Source organism: Trichosurus vulpecula, chromosome 7 (genome assembly GCF_011100635.1).
Source record: "Trichosurus vulpecula isolate mTriVul1 chromosome 7, mTriVul1.pri, whole genome shotgun sequence".
Taxonomy (NCBI): Eukaryota; Metazoa; Chordata; class Mammalia; order Diprotodontia; family Phalangeridae; genus Trichosurus; species Trichosurus vulpecula.
Window position 1 is genome coordinate 274,701,591 of NC_050579.1, and position 24,619 is coordinate 274,726,209.

A 24,619-nucleotide genomic window follows, 5' to 3' on the forward strand; every position below is an offset into this window, starting at 1 on the left:
ATATGTGAATCCTCCGAAGAGTGCTTGAAGGATGTTTCCTTCCCCTCCTCTGGCCCCCACCTGCACCCTCCATCCAGAATCTCTGGCTTCTCCAAGTCTGGAGGGAAGTGCAAGTGGTCGGCTTCCTCCTCTTCGTCCTCTTCCTTCTCTTCCTCTTCTTCCTCCTTCTCCTCCTCTTCCTCCTCCTCTGCCTCCTCCTCCTCTTCCTCCTCCTCCTCCTCTTCCTCCTCCTCTGGTAAAAAAATCTCTTCTAGATCAGAGAGATCCAACCCTGCCTACTGACTGTCCCTTAAGGTGAGACTTCTAACATCTCCTCCTTAAAATCCATTTCTTCCTGATCCTGGTGTTCCAGCTGCTCCAACCTGCTGGCTTTGTCATGAACAATTTCATCAGGGGTTTTCAGGAATCTGGAATTCAGAAAAGTGCGGGGGGGAAAATCATTAGAGGCTCGCTGCCTGAGCCAGGAGGAAAGGTCAACCCTGGGCCTTTCCTGGCCCCAGCCCACTTCCCCTTCCTCACTCCCACAGCATCTGAGCTGTTCTTACCTGAACAAAAGCTTCTGGCCTGGCTCCTTTTTGATGATGTTCAGTTTGTAGTAATGTCGGAGAGCCCTTGACATCTTCTCGTAGGTCATGTTCACCCGGTTCTGGAACAGAAAGCAGGCATCGTGTGATGGATGGGACCTGGAGCTATCGAACCATTCTGGGCCTTGAAGGCCCCAGATCCTCATGCTGCTGGAGAAGTCACCATCTGGTTCTCTCTGCTTGCATTAACCCAGAAGTCTCCTTGCTTTTCAGGGGTAGGATGGGAGAGTTTTATTTCCTTCTTAAATTACTCACAGGGTAAGCCGAAAAGTGTATGTGGTTGAAATGCAGTTAAAGATAAAAGTATGACATGGCGGGAAGCATCAGGAGTCAAGGGACCTGAGTTCTAGTCCTACCTCTGCTACCAGCTCAACACAAACCTCCATGGGCCTCGGTTTCTTCATAGGGCAAATGTTTGTTATGAAAATGGAAATAACCAAATCATACAAACTTAGAATGGCATGGGAAAGTGGAAGTCAGCCGGCCCAGCTCCCTCCGAGCCTGCCCCAGGCTTGTGTAAGGGCAGGCCCCTATCGCACTTCTAAGAACTAACCTCTGCAGCCTCAACTTGAAACAAAAAATTGCTTCTTATCATACAAAGGTAGTCTTGAAAGACTTAAAAAACCACTATACAAATGTAAAGTACCATTAGTTTGGATGCAGGCTAATGGATGACCTGTTCCCTCTTTTACAAGTAGTAAGAAAGTATATTTTTTTTAAATTGCTTTAATCTAAAGCCTAACCACTTTCTTTTGGGTATTCAGGTGGTCCAGTGAAGGGAGTACAGGACTTGGAGTCCGGGAGACCCGAGTTTAAATCCTGCTTCAGACACTTACTAGCTGTGTGACCCTGGACAAGCCACTGAACCTCTCTCAGACTCCATTTCTTCATCTGTAAAATGAGGATGGTGATGGCATCTACCTCCCAAGTTATGAGGACTGAATGCGACACATAAATTCCATTATCATAATTATTATTGACTACGTAAAAGGTTATGAGTGAAAGCTAAGTTTTCTGAAAAAGAGTTAAGGTTGGTAACTAGCCTTCAAACAGGGAAATATCTCCATCTAGCTAAGGCCGGCTGGGGCAGCTAGGTGACGCAGTGGATGCAGTGCTAGGCCTCCAGTCAGGAAGATTCCTCTTTTCTTTTTTTTGAGTTTTGATTAAAGGAGTCTTCCCTTGATTAACTTCTTAAAGAGGCCTATTCACTGAGTGGGCGTTGCCTCACTCACAGTGAGCACCTGGAAAGGCCTTAGCCTAAAAGGGTCAGTGTCTCCCATTGCAACCTGGGCCATCTCCAGTCATCCTGATGAATATCTGGCCACCGGACCCAGATGGCTCTGGAGGAGAAAGTGAGGCCGGTGACCTTGCACAGCCCTCCCTCAGTCAAATCAAAGTCAACTGTACGTCATGTCATCATCTCCCTGATGTCACAGTCCTCTTCGAGAATGAAGGACAAACATAAGCTGTGTGACTCTGAACAAGTCACCTAACCCTGTTTGCCTCCATTTCCTTATCAGTAAAATGAAATGGAGAAAGAAACAGCAGTATCTTTGCCAAGAAAACCCCAAACGAGGTCCCAAAGAATCAGACATAACCGAGAAATGACTGAACTACCACAAGCTAAGGCCATCGCCTTTTTCCATGGGCTGGAGGGATGAAGGACAATGATCAAATGGAAGGAGCCTCTTTGATGGCTTCACCCAACAGAAATATGCTAGAGATCCCCTTCGTCCACTGGAAAAGAGAGTTCTTAAGGTGAGGGACCGAGTGACTTCAGGAAAATCATTTTCCAAGAGAGAGCATAAAGTGAAGTGAATCTAGGTCTGCTGTGATGACCCAAGACACTAAGGGAAATTTATCCTGAGTGTGTTAACTGGGCTTTAGTCCAAGATGGAATTGTTATGAGAATATAATAAACTGTTAACCAAAAATGGTTTTTGTTGGAGAGAGATTTCCAGGGTCACGGGCTGACTCTGTCTGTGTTTGGGCCTCTCCAGCTCAGCACAAGTACTTAGATGACAACACTCCAAGTTAATACAAGTTATTTCTGGCAGGCTCATGCCTAAAAAGCAGAATATAGAGTTTTCTGGTGGCACAGTGGATACGGAGGCAGCCTTTGACCAGGGAAGGCTTGAGTTTAAGGCCTACCTCTGACACACACTGGCCATATGACCTTGGACAAGTCACTTCTCCCATCAGTGGCCCAGAAAACTCTCTCAGTTGCCAAGTGGGTGTCAATCTACATTGGTAGAGGGAATTCTTCACTGGGAACTCCTCATACCAACCAAACCCCAGGAATGGTAAAATCATAGCGCGTCGTCGTTGTTCAGTCATTTCCAACTCTTCAGGACCCTGTGGACCGTACTTTCCGTGCGATTTTCACGGCAATGGTTTGCCATTTCCTTCTGGGATTAAGGCAAATACAGGTCGCGTGACTTGCCCAGGATCACACAGCCAGTAAGTGTCTGAGTTCCGATTCGAATTCAGGTCTTCCTCACTCCAGGCCCAGCACTCTATCTGCTGAGTCATCCAGTGCAGTGGATAACAATAAACGGGTAAGTGTAAATTTGAGTCCCATTGGTGCTCTCAATTTATAAAAAAGCTCAGGGTCTGTGCCTCAGTATTCCTACCTATGAAATGGCATAACAAGGTTCAGACAAATTGCAGTTTGAAGAAGCTGTAAAAGTTCAAGCATGCCGGAAGGGATTCAATTCATTCCAACAAACATTCGTTACATGGACCTAGTGGCTGGGGTTCCAGTCTCCTTGCTTCCAGTCCAAACACCATCCCCAAAAGGAAAACTTGCAGGGCCATCTTGTACCGGAGCCCAAGCGTACCTTGTGATTTCCCCAGAGCCTGGCAAGTCCATTTGGATCAACCACCCGGAAGACCTTGGAGTCCTTGTCTTCCCATTTGATGTAAGATTCATACCTGCTGTCAGAGAGCAGCTGATACACATAGTCCCACAGCAAGCGGCAGTCTGTAGTGGATCAGAGGACAACACAAGTGTGAGACACAGTAGCATGTAAAGATGCTGTCCAGAAAGCATTTTTCTGAGTAAAATTTGCACGTGGTGATAGGGGAGGCAGGGCACAGAGCAAGCAAGCATTTATCAAGCACCTACTGTGTTCTAGGCACTGTGCTAGGCCCTTAACGAATATCATCTAATTTGATCCTTGAGCAGCTAGGTGGCACAGAGGATAGAGTGCTAGTCACTTAGTTCATCTGTTGATAGAGTTCATTAGTTTGTTAGATGGCCAATCAATCTGTCAGGCAGACAGAGAGTTTGTCCGTTGGTCAGTCTAGTAACCAGCCTGTCAGTCAGCTGCTCAAGTCAACCAATCCATCTATCAGTGGCCCAGGTAGTTGGTTGGTCAATCTACTCAAATGAATTACCAGTTGATCAGTCAGGTAGTCACCTGATCAGTTAGCTAGTCAAGTCAATTAGTTAACCTATAGATTAGTCAGTTGGTCAGACTCTCGGAAAAAAGAAATGTACACATGATACACTTTAAAAGTTTAGTCTCTTAATTTTAAGGTTAATCTCAAAGTCTTCTCTGTCACTTTCTTACGTCCAGAAAGATTATCAACAAAACAATGCATCAAGACCTGATTCATAACACTTGTCCATTCTGAGGTAACGGTCACACTAAAACTTTAACAACTACCTCAGAAGGTTTGGCTCCAAGCACACGCCCCTGCAAACCAATTGTCAGTCAACGATCAGTCGGTCAGTTAGTTGTTTAGCTAGCCGATCAGTCAGTCTCTCATTGTTCAGTCAAGACTTTTTTTAATGAACATCCAGGGTGGCCAGCCTTAGTTTGGCTAGCATCCAAATTATCTTTGGCGATAAATAACTACCTGGTCAGAAAACGGGCTTGGATTTCTTCAGTCTAGAGAGACCTTGGGGACCCTCTCTGCAGAAAGATCAGTCTGACACTAGATTACAACCACATGGTACACATGGTACTACATGGTACAAGACAAGAAGGAACAAGGACTCAGGCACTTAATCCATTCAGCCTGAGGTCTTACCTTGTCCATTCACTAGGTCAAAACTTGTGTTGCAGCTAGGTATATAAATTAGGTTGTACCCTCAGGAACCACGGTGCCCCTCTCCCAAAGCAGCTACATCCATTGTTGGACTGCCTTATATGTCACTCTATCCTCTACACCTACCATCCAATCCAAGTCCTGGTACCTGTTGTTTACAGACCCCCAGGTCAGCCTCCTTCCTTCTTCAATGAATTTGAGACCTGACTTACCATTTTTCTCTTCTTCTCAACTCCTTGCCCTTGTATTAGAAGACTTTGACATACCTATTCTCCCTCAAATGCCCTAACTTCTCAGTTCCTCAACCTAGTCACCTTCCATGAGCTATTGCTCCACCCCACCTCAGCCACACACAAAGATAGTCGCACCCATGATCTGGTCATCACCCACAAATGTACCACCTCCATGTTCAAGAATTCTGAAATCCCCTTATCTGACCCTAATCTATGGTCATTTCACCTCTCCCTCTGCCTTCTCTTACATATCCCTACTCCTCATCTTCACCATGACCTTCTATCCCTTGACCCCTCAAGGGATGCTCCTCCCAGGTCGTTTGCCCTGCATTAGCTACTCTCTCCTTTCCCCCAGTTTCCCTTGGTAAGCCAATTCAACTCTACACCATCCTCCTGTCTTGAAACCCTAGCTCCTTTTTCATATCACTCATTATATTCAACCAAGCCTCAGACTTAGATCATTCCTACCATTCACCAGGTTTCATGCTTACACATGTACTGCTGATCAGACAATGGTTCTGACTGCGTCTGCTACAAGTTTATGTTACACAACCACACCCGGGCCCTCCCTGCTGCTAGGCAATTCTATTATACCTCCATTATCAACTCCTCCCATAGCACCTCCTGCCCCTACCTCTCAGCAGAGAACCTTGTCTCATATTTTACAGGAAGCAGTTGAGGCCATTTTCTGTGAACTCCCTCTTCACCCCTCTTCTTCATCTCTCATCATTCAGACACCTTCTGTCACTTTTTCTTCCTTCCCCTGTGTTTCACACGATGAAATGGCCTTACTCCTTTCCAAGGCTAACTCTTCTACTTAAGTGATTCCGTTCCAACCTTGTCTCTGCCCCCTCTGACACCCCCACCGTCTCCACTTTCAATCTTTCCTCCTCTACTGGCTCATTTTTTATTGCCTACAAATATCACCATCCTGAAAAAATCCTCACGTGGTCCTCCCAGCTCTGCTATCGTCCTGTATCTCTTCTGCCCTCTGTAGCTCGGCTCCTCATGAAGGCCATCCACAATGTGTGCCTGCACTATCTATCCTTTTACTGTCTTCTTAACGCCTTGCAGCGTGGATTCCAACCTAATTATTCCACCGAAACTCCTCTCTCCGAAGTGACTAATGATCTCTTAGTTGCCAAATTCTACGGCCTTTTCTCCATCCTCACTCTCCTTGACCTCTCTGTAACCTTTGACATTGCTGATCCCACCATGCTTCCAGATACTCTCTCCTCTCTAGGTTTTTGAAACACCATTCTCTCTTGGTTTTCCTCCTACTTATCTGACCACTCTTTCTCTGTCTCCTTTGCTGGATCCTCCTTCATATCATGCCCTCTAACCATAGGTTAGTCCCTAATCCTAGGCCCTCTTCTCTTCTCCCTCTATACTATCTCATTTGGTGTTCTCATAAGCTCCTATGGATTTAGTTACCATCTCTGTGCTGATGGTTCTCCAATTTACCTGTCTTGCCGCAGTCTCTATGTTGACCTCCAATCTCGTATCTCCAACTGTCTTTCAGACATCTCAAACTGGATGTCCAGTAGACATCTTAAACACAATACATCTAAAGTATCCCTGTGACTGTAGAGGGTAATACCATCCTCCCAGTGCTCAGGCTCACATCCTAGGAGTCATCCTGGACTCTTCACTATCTTTCACCCCACCCATATACAAGCTGCTGCCAAGGCCTGTTGATTTCACCTTCGCAGCATCTCTTCAATACACCTCCTCCTCTCTGACACTACTACTACCTTGATGCAGACCCGCATTACCTCCTTCCTGGATTATGACAATCACCTGTTGGTGCATCTGCCTGCCTCAAGTCTCTCTCCGCTCCAATCCATTCTCCATTCAGCCACTAAAGCGATTTTCCCAAAATGCGGTTCTGATCATTGCCTCCAGAAGCAAATGCAAAATGTTCCATTGAGCATTCAAAGCCCCTCATAATCCAGCCCCCTCCTACCTTTCCAGTCCTCTTACGCCCTACTCCCCAATGCATGTGACACAGAGTGATATCAAGGCCTCTTTGGTCATTCCACAGTCAAGAGAAGACACTTCCTCTCTCAGCTCTGAGAATTTGCTCTGGCTGTCCCCCTGCCTGGAATGCTCTCCTTCCCCTGCTCCAGCTACTGACCTCCTTGGTTTCCCTTAAGTCCCAGCTAAAATCTCACCTACTACTGGAAGCCTTCCCCAACCGCTCTTAATTCCAGTGCCTTCTCTTCCTTTATTTCCCATTTTTCTTATAGAAAGCTTGCTTTGTATAAATTTGTTTGCATGTTGTCTTCCCCGTTCGATCATAAACTCCTTGAGGGCAGGGACCGTCTTTTGCTTCTTTTTGTAACCCTAGAGCTTGCTTGGCACAGCACCTGGCGTATAGTACGCACTTAATAAATATTTATTGAACTGAATCCAAATGTGCAGTCACACCAAAGTAAACAGATGAGTGGAGTCACCCGCTCTAGTTGAATGCCACTCTCTTACCTGTCACTTAACTCCTCTTATTTTAATCTTAACCTGAGTGCCAGAGAAATCCAGGCATGTGTTAGCTATTTTCTTAATCCTTAACAAAACTATAATATTGTTCCCACTTAATTAATAAGCTTGAGCTCCTCAGCCCACCCCATCCACCCCATCCCATGCCTGGCTTTAAATAAGTAATATCTAATGAACTAGAGAAACCTCCTTTCCCAACAGTAATTAATTAAATGTTAAAATTACTGAACATATAAAATTTATCAACAAATGAAATCAATTTTTAAAATACTTTTTTTTCTATAAATACACTATTCAGGCAATGACATCCTTTCTTTCCATACAGAGGCCAGGGCCCCCTCCACTCACCGGCAAGTTTTCCATCAATAGAGTCCTGTTTTGTTCTGTGAAAGGAACCAATGACTTCTGCCCTATAGCTGACATCAGACATGTGCGAGAGATTGAGAGGCTCTTCTCTGAAGAAAGCTCCCCTTGGCAGAGATGCAGGATCCAGCTGGCCAGAGGTGTTGCTGGATACCTCATTCCGTGGGGGTGCCAGGAGAACCCCTTGAGAGGTAGGTTTTAAGGGGCTGTTCCCCCCTGCAAGGAAATGTGGAATTGTTGGTTTTTTTCTCCTAGCCTCCAGAACTTTTCTCCAGAGAAACTCTTGCCACCATTTCTAGAGTGACGGGCGGGACATCTATAACCAAAGTCCTGACAAGCATTGGCTTCTTCTATCTGTTATCCAATCCAACCAATATTTATTTATTTTGGGGTGCCTTCTATGTATATGAGGAACAATGGAAAGTGTTCTCGGTTTTGGAGTCAAGGATCTGGGTTCAAATCTCCATTCTGCCACACCTGTGTGATGTTGGGTGAGTCATTAAATCTCTGGGCCTCAGTTTCCTCATCTGTAAAATGAGATTGAACTAGATGGTCTCTGGGGTCCCTGCAAGCTCCAAAACTATGCTCCTATGATCCATGTGCTGGGCCACTGCGCTTCCTGGTGAAAAACAAATTTTCTCTCTCCCACCTCAGAAAGGTAGAAAAGAAGAGAGAGGAGAAGAGCAGAGGGAAGAGAAGGGGGAAAGTTCCAAAGGGGAGAAGAGGAGAGAAAAGGAAAAAAAGGGGAAGGGAGAGAACTGCTGGGGACCATCTAGAAATCTACATGGGATACGCACTGATGAACACAAAAAAAATGTGCCCTGACCAGCATTTAAATGAAACGTAGAAAAGGAAAAGAAAGTGTTAATTCTTAGAGAATATGTGAGCATTTGTACTTCAGAAATCATTACAAATCAGGGTTTGATTTATTGTTTTGTGGATTGCCTAGACTTAAGAAACTGACAGAGAAAATGTTAAAAATGCAGACTAAACTTTAAAATGTGTTGAATAATAACCTTCCCCTCCATCAAAAGCTGGTTGTTAAATCTTTATCAGCACACCCCTGATCTAGCTCCCCACCCCCACCCTCACACCCCACTTTACAGATGACAACTATGTGGGACAGTGGCTAGAGTGTTACACTCTAGTTTGAATTCTGCCTCAGGCAACCTCTTAGATGTGTGACCCTTGGGCAAATCCCTTAACCATTTTCAGCCTCAGTTTCCTCATCTGTAAGCTGGGGTAACCACAGCATCTACCCAGGATTATTGTGAGGATTAATGAGGCAGTACATAAATGCTAATTATTATTATTATTTTGTTGTCGTTCGGTCATCTCAGTCATGCCCAACTCATTGTGGCCCCATTTGGGGTTTTCTTGGCGAAGATACTGGAGTGGTTTGCCATTTCCTTCTCTAGTTCATTTTACAGATGAGGAAACTGAGGCACAAAAGGTTGAGTGACTTGCCCAGGGTCACCCAGCTAGTTAGTGTCTGAGGCCAAATTCGAACTCATGCAAATGAATTTTCTCGATGCCTCCATCCTCCGCACCATACAGCTTCCCTATCGTTGTTTTGTTATTAATACAGATAGGGAAACTGGAGCCTAGAGCGGGGAAGTGACACCCCAAATTCTCACAGTTGCCCACAGGATAATTTTGCCCATGGCTGGTGCTGCCCTGAGATTTGGGAGTTACACTCTGGGAAGGGATGGGAAGGTTTTCTGGATGGTTACAAAAGCCAAAGAGAAGACGGCCTCACCTTCCAGAGGACAGCGATGCTGCTGGAAGGGAATCACAGGCCTGAATGGAGTGCTGAAGAGGGGTCCGCAGACCAGGGCTCTCCTCTGGGTCTTAATATACTGAAGCAGCTCATACAAGACATCACCTGGCAGCAAGGGAGAGAGAGGGTGTTGACCAGGGCTCTCCGAATCTGACTGAGAAGGGAGCAGGGAGTGCATCTTCAGGCTCTGGATAGGTCGCCCTTGAGTGGAGTTGAGGGCGATGTGTCCCCTGCACTCTCTCTCTCATCCCCAGAAGCTGTGGAGAGCTTTCTTTTCCTTCTCCACTCAGCTCCAGTGCCTTTTTCTCCAGGAAGCCTTCTTGGATCCATCCCAGCTGGAAGGAAGCTCTCCTCATTTCCTTAAGGACACTTTTAATCTACCCTTTGATATTCTGCCTTGTACCTGTCCTATCCTCACTAGTGGACTGTAAGCTTTTCTAGGGAAGTCACTGTATCTGATTCAAATACCATTCCTACCATCGCCATTGCCACCACCACCACTGCTTGGCGCAACGTTCTGCCCATAGTAGGTGTCCAGTAAGTGTTTGCTGGATTGAATTAGGTCATTTTATTCTGGCATTACAGCCTCTGCATCATCAGACACAGACCAAGCACTGCCAAGCAGGTAGGTGACACAGTGTACAAGTACCTGGCTTAGATTTAGGAAGCCTGAGTTCAAATCCAGCTGAGGTCATTGACTAGCAGTGTAACCCTGGGCAAATTTGTTCCTCAGTTTCCTCATTTGTAAAATGAGGGGTTGAACTCAATAGCCTCTAAGGTCCCTTCTTCAAGCATCAAATCTACGATCCTATGATCCCCCAGCCTAATGGAACAAGGTCTCTGCTTTCAAAGGACAAGAAACAATTGTTCGAGGACTTGGAATATTCTCTTTCTCTGTCTTTAGTAGAAGTGTCCAATACATACTTGCTGAATTGGATTGAATCCCTTGCCTGTCAGCCCTACCTAGGGCCAGCAGCTAACTTCCTCTATGGTATACTTTGAAGGCTGAGGAAGGGCCAAAAGGGTCGCTTGCCTCCAAGGGCTTTCCCCATAGATGCTTCCAAAAGCGACCAAATGGTCGAATTACTTACGCTTTTTGCTTGAGGTTCAAAAGCCGATGTTAAAAAGCGAACGTTATGTGAGAGAGATCATGGGGAAAAACTAAAGACCACCTGGTCCAACCTCCTCATTCTATGGATAAATAACTACCTGAAGGCCCAGAAGGGGCCATGACTCATCAAAGGAGGACTTGAATATTTGCCAGTCATGGCCTTAACTTTAAGTATTTTATCACACAAATTCTTGTCACTGTGATGGCAATTTAGATGTGACCTTTTGACAACTATCATCTACATTGTTATTAATGCCTTCCTGACACAGTCACACAGCAGGGATTTGAGTAGATAGAACTCGGAGGAGCTAAGCGGGTATTTGTATGGTGGTGTTTTGTTCTGGTATTTGGCAGAGGCAGGGAAAAGAAAGGTTCTTGGCTTCTAGGTCCATTGGGGATCGGCTTTTGATTCACAGAATGTCAGAGCCGGGAGGGACCTCCAGACTTTAAAACAGAAAAATGCTTGCACTGAACCAAAGGTGGTGAGCAGAGAGTCAAGGAGAACTAGGTTCGAATCTTGTCTCTGACTCATCCTGTCTGTGTAACACTAGGCTCAAACTATAGAGGGCATTTTGTCCGACCTCTCAATTTCCAGATAAAGAAACAAAGCCCACGGATGGAAAGCAACCAGCCTGAGGTCACACAGTGACTCAGCGGTATAGCTGAGCCTAGAACCCTGACACCTAGTCCTCACTACACCACGCTGCCCAGGGAGAGGGGTGTTTGGGGGGGCAGAATCTAGACAGCAAGAGTGTGGTGACTGGAACACTCGAGGGACGGGAAGAACAAAAGCCAGAGTGCACCACTGTGAGAAGGCTGACTTTGGCATCAGAGGATGTTGGTTTGAATACTGACTCACTGATCTCTCTAATCACTAGTGAGGATGGCTCTGGAGGAGAAAGCGAGGCTGGTGACCTTGCACAGCCCTCCCTCGCTCAAGTCCAAGTCGACTGCAAGTCATGTCATCATGTCCCTGACGTCACGGCTCTTCCAGAATGAAGGACAAATGACTAGTGGTGTGACCTTAGGCAAATCTTTTTCCTTTTCTGGGTTCTAGTTTCTTCAGCATCAATAAAATGAAAAGGAGGCTGGAGGTGGGGGGGGAGAGTACTGGCTACAGAGTCAGAGGACCTGGGTTCAAATCCTGCTTCTGATGCTTATGATCCTATGATGACCTCTGTAAATCTCTTGCTAGCTCAAATCCCTACGAAATTAGCCTAATCAGATACAGGGCAAGTCTTGGTCACATCTTACCCTTTTTCCTCAAAAAGGAGCAGTGTCTCCCATCCTTTGGGATGTCCTCTGCCCTGTGGGAGATCCATAGACCCATCTCTCATAGACCCTCCATCTTCTTGAAGCTATAATCATGCCAGAGGTGAAAGGCAACAAGGAACTGAGACTTCACAGGAAAAGGGAACTCACCTAAAAACTACAGGGGGAGAACAGACCCTTCTGAGGGAAGGAAGATCCTGGCTTCCAGCTCCTCAGTGAGGGTATCAAACATACTAGCAGTCCCATTATGGATACTAATTTGGGGAACTCTGTAACAGGAACTGAGGGAGTGAGGAGGAGGAGGAGGAGGGGAAGAGGAGGAAATGGAAACTTTTCAAAACTTTCCTCTTTGACTCTTGTAATTATAGGCTGAAAAAAACAACAAAGAAACCTGAGAAATGTAATGCATTCATGAGGAAAGGGAAGAGTCCATATGCAGTGTGGCTAAGTGCCAGCTGAGACCAAAGCAGTCTTTGGATTAGACAGAGCAGACATGTGTCTACAGCAGTGGCTCAAATAGAAATGGGGCTACTAAACGCTACATGAGGATCACTGCAGATGCCTATATCGACAGAAAAACACATATCAACAATATCTATGTTCTATTGTATTTTTATTTATTTTGTTAAATGTCTCCCAATTACATTTCAGTCTGGTTTGGGTAGCACTAGGGGTCACTTGGCAGGGACCCAGCTGTGTTTCATACCTTTGGTCCAAAGAGTGTGATTTCAAGAGTTTCTGATCCCTGAATACCTCACTTACCTGGCCACTGATGCTTACCACTTCATCATTCAAGATCATTAGAACAGAGCTCTAGAGCTAGAGAAGACATCTAATCTAAACCTTCATTTTACACATGAGGATACTAAGGTCCTAGAGAAATTAAGTGACTTGCCCAAGGTCACAAAGTGACAGAATCAGGATTCAAATCCAGGTCCTCTACCTCCAAATCTGTTCCTTTGGTTTAAGGCAGGGGTTCTTGACCTTTTTTGTGTGTGTCCTGGACCCCTATGGAAGTTAAGTGAGGCCTATGGACTCATTCTTAGAGTAATGTTTTTAAAAGCATAAAACCAAACACTCAGGAAATCAATTATTTGAGACAGTTATTAAAATATTAAAAGTTCTAGTTCCCAGAGCCCAGGTTAGGAATCTTTGGTGTAATCCATGTTAATATGACAGATCATAAGGAGGGGGGTTCAGGGTTATCAGTCATTTATACCTGCTTGTGAAGGAGTTTGTTGGATCTTTTCCTGAGGATAAGGAGCATGAAAGCACTAGGTGTATAGTGTGTTCGTGGGGAAAGGGGGTGTCAGAAAACTATAAAAGGGACAAGAGAAGGGGTACCACTGAGTAGGAGAAAGGGCACAATTTTGCCAAAGGCCCAGCCCTGAAAGACAGCCCCCTTTTCCTGCTCAGGGGCCAAATGTGGAGCAGAGAGAAACCTCAGCTGAGACGTGAGTGAGAGAAGGTCAGATAGAACAACCACAAGTAGGTTTCTTGCCCTGACATCCTTCCTGCCCAAGGCAACTGACCACATCCATCTTATACCAGCCCGGCCATCTCCTTTTTGACTAAAGTCTGTTACGTCTGCTGACCTGAACCGGGGGCTCTGTGTCTGAAGTCATCCTTGGTCAGAATGCAGAGGGCCTTGCCATTCATTTCAAACTTGTGCTCCAACGTCCGTGGGAGGGAGTATTCCTGTTCGGCCCATCTTAGCCAGTGAATCACATCCTCCTTACTCCACAGTGAAGGCTGAATTCCTGTAACCAACCACAGACACAGATCAGAATGGGAACCACTGATATCCTGAGTATGAGATCATAGGGCTGCAAAGGGACCTCTGAGCCTGTCTAATCCAATCTCTTCATTTTACAGAGGAGAAAACAGAGGCCCAGAGAACTCGCTTAAGGTCACATGGCTTACGTGACAGAGGCAGGTCTTAGGAAGTGTAGATGGAAAAACCACAAGCAGCTTTCCTGCCCTGACGACTTCCTTTCAGAGCCCACACAGCCCAGGAGTCAGAGCTTCATGGATCCAGAGCTAGAAGAGGCCTCAAAGGTCATCTTGAACCCAACTCAAACTTTGGAGCCAAAGCTAACATTCTTCATATGGTACCAAACTGCCACTCACGAGTGGCTTTGGGCTGGAGATGCTATAAGAACAGGGAAGTACTAGAGAAGGGGAGGAAAGGGGTGCTAAGAAGGTCAGTCACTAGGTGGTCAGCCTCAAAGGACAGAATCAGCTCTTCTTGATGGAAGTTGGTGGGCCACCCTTCCCTGATCCCTTAGATCCTTCTTTGAAGCTCATCTCAGGAGGACTTTTTCCCCATCATTTTTCCCTCTGTTATGTGCATGCTGTTAATTACTTTTATCTATTTCAAAATTTTCCTTTTTTTTATTAGCATCAGTGTGGTATAGCTGAATGAACATAAGGCCTAACGTCAGGAGAGACTTGAACACAAGGGAGAGACTTGCCCCAGGGCCAGGAATCATACCCAAGTCCTCTGGCTACAGATCCAACGGTATTCACTACCTTTCACAACTTCCTTAACCTTTCAATGGAACCAATACTTGTCCTGAGTGGCAAACGGTGAATGGAGAGCCTGCCTTTGAGGAGAGGAGACACAGGGCTCAGATTCTGCTTTTGATCCATGCTGGCTATGTCACCATGAGCAAAACACTGGACCTCTTAGACCCTAAGCAAATCTCTAAATGCTTTGCAAATCTTAAAATGCTTAGAGAAATGGAAGTCATTGCTATTTTGCATTTTGTGGGCTTCCTGGAGCCTCTTCTCCTTCAAAGAACCATAGAAGGGACTTTCTGAGAATCTCATGCAACTCCCTTCTACATACTGCCTCCGCCACCCCAACCAGACTACTTGGACCCAGCTGACCTGGAAGTCACAACTGAACAAGACCTTCCTTTTCTTGCTTTCACAAAAGACAATTACTAAACACCACACACTTCACATGTTTTGGATTTCTGACTTGGAGTCAGAAAGATCTGGGTTCAAATTTCAACTCAAGTACAAAGTGTTTGTTAATTGAGAGACTACAAAGTGCTTTGTTAGCCTTTAACCACTATGTAAATTCCATCTATTAATATTACTACACTGGTTCTGTTTCAGTGTACTCCAAAAGGACTCCAAAAGAAGAGGATTTTCCCTTCTCTTCGTTCCCCATCTCCCAAACTTCCCTTATTTTCCAAAGAGATAAACAGATGTGAATATATTGATGCAAAACAGGGAGATGATGATGTGGGTGTTGGACCCAGCCAGTTTTGTCATTGGGCCATGCGTCTCTGCCATGGTCCACCCCCTTTCAACAGGGCATAACCCTGGAGACTATAAATAATGCCTGAAGAGTGCCTAATTTGTTCTCCCTAGCCACATGATTGTGCAACGCTATAGGGCAAATGAAGAGGGAAATGGGAGGACTGGGGGAGAAGAGAAGGAGAAAGAAGAATAACATTGAAGCACCACTTGGTTATGAGTCAAAAAAGCAAATAACACTGTTTTTATTGTTCTTGTTTACTCAGTTTCCTGCTGGGAAAGTAAAACAACATAATTCAGTCAAATCCTCATTATTAGAAAGCAAGGGCTGCCAGGTGGTGGGGGCAGAGGCTAGCGGATTGCTCCAGTTCAGGAGTTCTGAACTGCAAAGGGCTAAGCTGATGGGGTGCCGGCACTAAGGCAGGCACCAATATGGCAAACCCCATGGTGGGGAGGAAAACAAACTACCCAGGGAGGGGTTTCTAAACCGGCCCAGGTCAGAAATAGAACAAAGCAAAACTTTTATGTCTGTCATTGGTGAGACTGGGCTGTGAGAGGGGCTGCTGCATTTCTAGCCTGGGTGAGATAAGGAGACCCAGGAAGAGAGGAGAAGGAGGAGGAGGGAAAGGAAGAGAAGGAAGAGGAGGAGAAAGAGGAAGAAGAGGAAGAAGGAGGAGCACGACACTGACAAGGAGGATCAGGATGAGGTGAATAGGAGGAGGGAGAGGGAAGGATGAGGAACCAGTGTAGACAAAACAGAGATTCTGAAGAAAAAGAGTTCAGTTTTTTCCCTCCCTCCAAATAAGTCTTCATTAATTAAAGTTTGACCATTTGCTCTCTATGTGATTTTGGGCAAGTCACTTCCCTGGGCCTCAGTTTTCTCAACTGTAAAATAAAGGTGCTGGCCTAGATAATCTCTAAGCCTTCCTTTCAACTTGAAATCTGTGTCCATACAACCTAGGTGCGGGAGGTGGGAAGGACAGAACAGGAAGAACAACTTCTATAAATTAATTCCCTATTGTATGATGTATTCAGAGATACCATACAGAAAGGAGATTCTTGCATCAAGTGGGAAGGTGGACTAGGTGATTTCTAAGGTCTGGGCCCGAGGTGGGGAACCTGCAGCTTCTAGGCCACATGTGGCCTTCTAGGTCCTCAAGTGCAGCTCTTTGATTGTGGCCTCAAGGCCTCAGGTTCCCCACCCCCCGGTCTGGGCTATCTCTGAGAGGTTGTGACTTTAAAAAGCTGTGCCTTTCAGCTCAAAAATCTTCATAACATTCAAGCTGCCCAAAGGTGGAGGCCACCGCTTCAGAAGGCTGTGCAGGTCCCTGGAACTCACAACTTCCAGGAGAAAACTAGATGACAAAATATCAGGGACATTGTTCAGTTCTGCAAGAATTCCTGTTCAGTGACAGATCCAACCAGCTCTGAGATGCCATGAGAGCCCCATGTAATGTTCAGCAGTGTAGGACCTTTTTTTTTTTTTTTTACCATTTTTTCTTTGAGAACTCTAAAGTAATCAAGTGCCTTTGATTAAGTCTTGCTTGGTGCTAAGCCCCAGGCCCACACCCTTCTGCTGATTAGATGTGAAGCCTTCAGGCTAGTATTATTTGGGGCTCTCACTCACTGGAAGAGTGTCATTTGATTTGACTAGACTCTGGGCAGCTGTTGTTAAGGGCACCCTGGCTTTGAAGAAACCCAGTTGTTGGTGCTTCCGTGGTAACTACGTATTGGTATGGATAGACTGATTTGTGTTTATTTGATCTGTTTGTATTGTCTCTGTAATTTCTGTTTGTATTTGCTCTGAAGTTCAGGGTGCTGGCTTTTTCCCCTGAACTAAGTGAATGATATATGTATGTTTGATTAAAATGATATTGTTAACCCCTTAATGTTGCTTTCCTTAGAAAAGCAGATCAAAGAACCTGTGTTGGCAGCCCTTCTGTGTGCTGGTGTTGTTGGTCTTACACAGCCACAGTAGCCAAAGTCACACTGTTGTTACACCCCAGCTTCCCAATTGTCAGCAGTTCATTTACTTTTGTTCCTGCCAAGAACATGAAAATTGTATATTATCTTCATTTTATCTTTTGAGACAGTTAAATATTTACCACAGGATACAGCTAAGGTATTTTTAGGAGGCAGCTAGATGGTGCAGTGGATAGAGTGCCTGGCCTGGAATCAGGAAAACTCCCCTTCCTGAGTTCGAATCTGGCCTCAGACACTTCCTAGCTGGGTGACTCTAGGCAAGTCACTTCACCTTGTTTGCCTCAGTTTGCTCAGCTCTAAAATGAGCTGGAGAAGAAAACGGCACACTACTCCAGCGTCTCTGCCAAGAAAACCCCAAATGGGGTCACAGAAAAATTATCAAACAACAGCATCGAGAGGTACTTTCAGAAGTATCTCAATGAGCATGTGTCATGATTCCTCAGATGCTGTGAGGGGCATCTCAACAATTCCAGTTTGATGTAAAACAGGGCACTCTGACTACCACACCCATCACTGTCCAGTAATGGAACTAGGTGGCAATGAGCTCCCCATTCTTGGAAATAAAAAATGAGCGGAAGCTTGAGGACCATCCTCCTGCATTGTATAGGATGGTAAGTTACATGACCTTCGAGGTCATAAGATGTTTAAGTCAGTGAAAGCAAGCTGAAATTCTTCATGTTAAGGGCTTAAATGTCCATGATGCATAAAACTTAACATGCCAGCCTTCTAGAAGAGGATTTTAAGCTGGAAGGGATCTGAGAGGTCATTTAATTCTGCCCCTCTCAAAGAGGAAGGGAAGTGAGGGCCAGAGAAATGAAGTAACTTTGCTGAAAGGTCACATTGGCAACTAGGTGGTGCAGTGGGTGGAGCACTGGGCCTGGAGTCAGGAAGACCTGAGTTCAAATGTTAACTTACTCACTAGTTATGTAATCCTGGGGAAGTCTGCCTCCATTTTTCTTTTTCCTTCCTTTCTTTCTTTTTCTTTCTTTCTTTTTTTTCTTTCTTTCTCTCTCCCCCTCTGTTTCTCTGTCTCTCTCCCTCTCTTTCTTTCTTTCTCTCTCTCTCTTTCTTTCTTTCTTTCTTTCTTTCTTTCTTTCTTTCTTTCTTTCTCTTTCTTTCTCTCTCTCTCCCTCTGTTTCTCTCTCCCCCTTTCTATCTCCCTCTTCCTTCCTTCCTTTATTTCTTCCTTTCTCTCTCTCCCTCTGTCTCTCTCTCCCTCTGTTTCTCTTTGTTTCATTTGTTCTTTCTTTCTTTCTTCCTTTCTCTCTGTCTCCCTCTGTTCTCTCTCCCTCTCGTTCCTCTCCTCTCTCTCTCTTTCTTTACTTCTTTCCTTCCTCTTGTTCTTTCTCTTTCTCCTTTCCTCTGTTTCTCTTTTTCTTCTTTCTCTCTCTCCCTCTGTTTCTCTCTCACCTTTCTATCTCCCTCTTCACTTCCTTCCTTCCTTCCTTCATTTCTTCCTTTCTCTCTCTCCCCCTGTCTCTCTCTCCCTCTGTTTCTCTTTCTTTCTTTCTTTCTTTCTTTCTTTCTCTCTCTCTCCCTCTGTTGTTTCTCTCTCCCTCTGTCTCTCTCCTTCTCTCTCTTTCTTTCTTCCTTCTTTCCTTCCTTCTTTCCTTTCTTTCTTTCTCTTTCTCTCCCTCTGTTTCTCTTTGTTTCATTTGTTCTTTCTTTCTTTCTTCTTTCTCTCTCTCTCCCTCTGTTTCTCTCTCCCTCTGTCTCTCTCCTTCTCTCTCTCTTTCTTTCTTCCTTCTTTCCTTCCTTTCTTTCTTTCTCTCCCTCTGTTTCTCTCTTTCTTTCTTTCTTTCTTTCTCTCTCTCCCTCTGTTTCTCTCTCCCCTTTCTATCTCTCTCTTCCTTCCTTCCTTCCTTCATTTCTTCCTTTCTCTCTCTCCCCCTGTCTCTCTCTCCCTCTGTTTCTCTTTGTTTCATTCGTTCTTTCTTTCTTCCTTTCTCTCTCTCTCCCTCTGTTTCTCTCTCCCTCTGTCTCTCTCCTTCTCTCTCTCTTTCTTTCTTCCTTCTTTCCTTCCTTCCTTCCTTTCTCTTTCTCTCTCTCTCTTTCTTTCTCTCTCTCTCTCTCTCTTTCTCTCTCTCTCTCTCTCTCTCTCTCTCTCTCTCTCTCTCTCTCTCTCCTTGTCTCTTTCTTTCTTCCTTCTTTCCTCCCTTCCTTTCTTTCTTTCTTTCTCTCCCTCTGTTTCTCTTTTTCTTTCTTTTTTTCCTTCTCTCTCTCTGTCTCTCTCTTTCTTTCCTTCTTTCTTTTTTGCTACATTTTGGGCTCCCAGTTGTCTCCCTCCCTCCCAACCCCGGATTAGAGACCACTAATATTTGACATAGATATCTGTTGTTGTTCAGTCTTTTCAGTCATGTCCAGCTCTTCCTGACTCCATTTGGGGTTCTCTTGGCAAAGACATTGGAGTGGTTTGCCATTTCCTTCTCCAGCTTATTTTACAAATGAGGAACTGAGGCAGACAGAGTTAAGTGACATGCCCAGGATCACAGAGCCTGGTGTCTGAGTGTGTGAGGCTAAATTTGAACTCGGGAAGATGAGCCTTCCTGACTCCAGGCCAGGTGCTTTATCGACTGTGCCACCTAGCTGCTCCCTAGATGCATATGGGGAGGCATACCATTCCAGATATCAGTTCTTCCTCTGGAGGTAGAGAGAATTTTCCCTCACAAGTCTGTCGTAGTTGATTTGAATGTCTGCATTACTCCAAATAGCTTAGTTATCCTTTGAACAATATTGTTGTCGCCGTACACAACATTCTCTTGGTTCTGCTCATTTTGTTCTGTGTTATTTCATGTAAATCTTTCCATATTTTTCTAAAATCGACCTGCTCATTATTTTTTATAGCACAGTAGTGTTCCTTACAATAATCACAGCTTATTCAGCCATTTCCCAGTGGATGGGCATCCCCATGATTTCCAGTTCTTTGCCACCACAGAGACAGATGCTAGAAATATTTTAGAACATACAGGTTCTTTTCCTTTTTCCCTGATCACCATGGTAAACAGACCTAATGGTGGTATTGCTGAATCAAAGGGTATACACAGTTTTATAACTCTTTGGGCATAATTCCAGGATGCTCTCCAAATGGTTGGCTCAGTTCACAGTATATTAGTGCCCCTGCCTCCATTCCTTAACTTATGAAATGGGATTACTAACAGCATCTACTTCCCAGGATTGTTGTGAAGATCAATCAACCAACAAGCATTTATTAAATACCTACTATGCGCTAGGCACTGGGGATACAAAGAAAGGCAAAAAAATAGTCCCTGCTCCAAAGGAGTATTTTTGAATCCAATTCAAACTATACATAAATAAGCTATATACAGGATAAGTTGGAAATGATGAACAAAGGGAAGGCACTAACTTTAAGGAGGATGAGGAAAGCCTTCTTGTAGAAGCCAGAGTTTGGGCCAGGATTTGAAAAAAACGCTAGGGAATCTAGGAGATGGAGATAAGGAGGTAGAGAATTCCAAACATAGGAAACAGCCAATTAAAATCCACAGAGTTGGGATACGGATTATCTTTTGTTGGCCAGTGACACTGGATAGCAGAGTGAGGGGCTAGGAGGGGGCACTGGGAACAAGGGGTAAGATGGCTGGAAAGGTGGAAGGGGAACAGATTATAAAGGGATTTGAACAGCAGGGATTGCATATTTGATCCTGGAGATGATAAGAAATCACCAGAGTTTATCAAATGGTGGGAGGAAGGGAGTGATGTGATCAGACCTGTGCTTTAGGAAGATCAAATGAAATAATATTTGTAAATCTGCGAATCTTAAAATATTATATAAATGCCATTACTAAGAGGAACAGCCAAGATCTGAAACCTGTTTCCAAATCCAGTGCGCTGTTCACTGCATAAAACTGACTCTCCTGACATACAGGAAGGACTCCTCCAAAGAAAGCTAGGAACTTCTTAATGTAAGGGTTTGTTTTCCCATTCTTCTCCTTGTGGGTGACCTAGCATGGCAGAAGGAGCACTGAACATATAGCATGAGATCCCCATTCAATTTACTCTTCTCTGAAATGAGAGGGGTTGAACTACTTGACCCTCAAAGATCCCTTCCAGCAAAAAGTCCTATTAGGTGATTTTCCCCTGTTTGGTTTTCATAATCTCATGGAATGTTAGGGCTAGAAGGGACACTTCCACTCTGTCCCTATACAGAGGAAGAAAGTACCTACTGCCCCATGGTTGTCATGCCAAGTTTATACATCACGGGCAGTCCGATCCCTCAACAGAAAGATTTCAAATTTACCTTTGCTGACTTCATCTCCAAAAACAGCTCGATAAAATGAGGGCAAATAGTGGCAACCAGGGATAAGCGCCAGCAGGGCTTACGTTGGAGAGAACTAAATTCATTCAGGCCTTTGTCTTCGAAAGGCAAAAATTCAGCACTGATCTCTCATCTACTCACTGAGTCTGCCTGGTAACCTGCAGATCTCCTGCTCATGGATGAGCTGCATTCCAGTCTCACATCTGGCTTCAAACTGAGTAGCCGGGGGTGGTGTTGGCGACACAGGGATGCAAGAAGAATTAGCCAATTCTCCTCCCTAGAGAGAAATGAAGCAGAACAAGACAGGTCATCATTAACTGGCTCAAAAGAAAGGAGACTTTTTCTGCTAGTCTAACCCATTAAGCTTTTTTAAAAGAAAAATAACTACTTTTTAAAAATTTAATCCAAACTTGCTAGTACCCACAACGACAAGCTCCACCAGAGGATTCTTGGGTATAAATTCATTTCCGAGGCATAAGATCTTAGGGCCTGAAAATATGGTTTGAAAGGCCAATGGTACTCCCAACTGACATGCTTTTAAAACCCTTTTTAAAGTACATGAAGAAAGGGCAGCCAGGATAAAGAGACCTTTACCCTGGCTGCCCCACCCCCCAAAGTGGTGTGTTCATTTATAGCATTTTAAAATCAGTTTAACCCAAAGAGGTAACTTAGTCACTAAAATAATGAGATTATAGACTTTAGAACAAGAAGAGACTTTAGAGACCATTTTATCAGGGGATTCTTAACCTGGGGTCTGTGATTTTTAAAAAACATCTATCTTTTGATACCTATATTTCTTTTTATTTAATAGTATTTTATTTTTTCCAATTACACGTAAAGACAATTTTTGACATTCATTTTTTGAAAGATTTTGGGTTACAAATTTTTCTCCTACCCTCCCACCCTTCTCTTCCTTCTCCCCAACATGGGATGATATAGGCTATAGATGTGCGTTGATACCTGTATTTCAATGTAATTGATTTCCTTTGTAATTTCATGAATTTTATGCATTTAAAAACATTATTCTGAGAAGAGACCTGTAGGATTCACTAGAGTCAGAGGTATCCATGATACCAAAAAAGGTTAAAGACCCCATAAACTAGTCCAACCTTTTCTTTCTTTTGACAGTTAAAGAAACCGAGACTCAGAGGAGTAATGACTTACTTAAAGTCCCAGGGATAGGAAATAGCAGGGCCAGCATTCGAACCTCTGTCTCCTAGCTCCAGGTGCAGTGTTCTCTCTGCTCTATTTTGGTACTGATAAAGGGGCTCAGTATTGGATCTTGTTCTTAGAAGGTCACTTGGGGCTCCTTGCCAGTGACAGATAGCTAACTCAAGAAAAGTAAAAGTGAAACCAGTTTCAGGTTAAAAATCAAAACAAAACTAAAGCAAACCTTCTACTCTTTTTAGCAAGGATCTTCTACATTTTTGCATTCATCTCCTGAGCTATTGTACAAAAAAGATTCTGGAAGTGATGGCAACAAATTAGACTTGGCTGGTAGAGAGGATAAGGATTGAACCTGGAATTTCAAGGAGAGCAGTTTAGTGACATTTTGAATGAGTTTCCAGGGAACTTCCAGGTAAGGAAACTTCCTCCACAACTTATTAACTTATTAAGCCTTGGAGAGTTGTCAAGAGCATAGAGATTGAGTGACTTGCCCAAGGTCACACTGCAGATATGTCAGAGATAGACCTTGAACCCAAGCTTTCAGTACTCTCTGCAGTTTGGCAGAAGAGCCAACAGAAACGAACTTAGGGCTCCGTTTCAGTTCCTAGTGAATTTCCATTTCTCATTCAAGCCTTTCGGTTGTGGCTTTGATCATAGGTCTCACGCACAACTGTTATTACTGGTCTTCCACTTAGAAATGGAAGCATTCTCCAGAAAAAAAAAATCACCTCTACCCTCCAAAGCTGGCTGTGGGCCAGCACTCCACCTGCTTTTGGATCCCAAGAACACATCCAGTGTTTGCCCCCTCCAACTTCTGCCAAGTAAGAACTGACTAAAGAAAGGGGAATTCCAAGGCTGCTAACTGCAAGAGAGATGTGAGCCCAGAAGCCCCAGAACTGCTGGGAGGGACCAAGGCCCTAAAGAAAGGTATTGATGGTGAGGACTCTGTAAAGGTTGTAAGATATTCGGTGGGGAGAGAATATGATTAAGGGGTGAGGGTGAATGCTGACTGTGAATTACAGGGAGTTCAGTAGATTGAAGAATTTAAGGGGTACTGAAAGGATCAGGGGGGAAAGTGCGTGGGGACTGACTGGAGTAGAAAATACTCAAAATCAACCCGATTAGGGCTGTGGAGGTAGAATGAGAGCGGTGATGCCGGCAGTTGGGAGACAATGTTTGGAAGTGCGAATGAATGGAAATTTGATAATATGATAGACTTTAGAGCTAGGATAGAATCTTAGAGATTATCTAGTCTAAACAGTTCATTTTGCAGATGTGAAAACTGAGGTCTAGAGAAGCAGGTTACAGAGGTAAGTAGCAGAATCTAGGTTCAAATCCAAATCAACATTACATATGTTGGTGAGGGAAGCACAGCCCCGCGAATGGAAGGGAAGGAATCTGAAAAAGTGAGTGTGAGTTCTATGGAGAGAGCTGGGTAGGAAATAGTTTCCTGTGAAGTGGGGAAGGGATTTAGGAAGAGCGGGACGAATTGAGCGCTCTTTAGGTCTGGGATCAGGGGCTCTTACCTGCTGTACAGGTGGAGCGGAAGCCCGTCCTTCTTTCCCGAGGGCTGAGCTGGCTCCTGTTGCGGAGTGACCTTGGTCTTCTTTTTCCGGCCCTACTTCCACCCAAACCCTTATTCCGGACCAGGGAAAGAAAGATGGGTGTGAGTAGTAAACTACTTTGAAGCTCTAGGGACCTAGGGATGGTGGAGCTTGCGATCCTGGAGCAGTAATGGGTTCCGGTAGTCACTATCCTTCCGGGAAACGAAAACGAAAGAGCAGGATCTGGGCTTCCACTCGCCCGCCCCCCTCCCCTCGGAGGCGGAGGGCAGGAGACAGGGACAGGACTCCTGCCCTCCCCCAGAACTTCCACATTTGCTCCTGCGTCCTAGCTCCGTCCAGCGCTGTTCACACTGGGAGTCTGTCGCGCACTCTTCCCTTCATCCCTCGCTTCTTGAAGTGCCTGTCCGAGGTGCTGCCGGACTGGAAGCCCGCTTGACGTGATTTTCAGTCTGACGGTTTCCAGAGA

At 44.8% G+C, this 24,619-nt stretch overlaps 1 protein-coding gene across 1 annotated transcript; it reads right to left on the reverse strand.

Moving 5' to 3' along the window:
* Window positions 1-289: 289 nt before the first annotated feature.
* On the reverse strand, window positions 290-22,623 carry ETV7 (ETS variant transcription factor 7). Its single transcript, XM_036769084.1, has 8 exons — window positions 22,586-22,623; window positions 21,563-21,698; window positions 13,491-13,655; window positions 9,492-9,617; window positions 7,718-7,948; window positions 3,425-3,567; window positions 546-646; window positions 290-407 (listed from the first exon to the last, which is right to left on the reverse strand). Exons 2-8 carry the CDS (start codon window positions 21,609-21,611, stop codon window positions 290-292), a joined length of 933 nt encoding a protein of 310 aa, XP_036624979.1. The 5' UTR covers window positions 21,612-21,698; window positions 22,586-22,623.
* Window positions 22,624-24,619: the final 1,996 nt, after the last annotated feature.

What these genes read in the sequence shown, in the direction of transcription:
- ETV7 (XM_036769084.1), bottom strand. Translation starts at nt 21,611, where the DNA reads ATGCAGCTCATCCATGAGCAGGAGATCTGCAGGTTACCAGGCAGACTC. An exon ending in TATTGATGGAAAACTTGCCG is followed by an intron (nt 3,568 to 7,717) that starts GTGAGTGGAGGG and finishes GATCCACTACAG; the next exon opens with ACTGCCGCTTGCTGTGGGAC. An exon ending in GGCTCTGGGGAAATCACAAG is followed by an intron (nt 647 to 3,424) that starts GTACGCTTGGGC and finishes TTTCTGTTCCAG; the next exon opens with AACCGGGTGAACATGACCTA.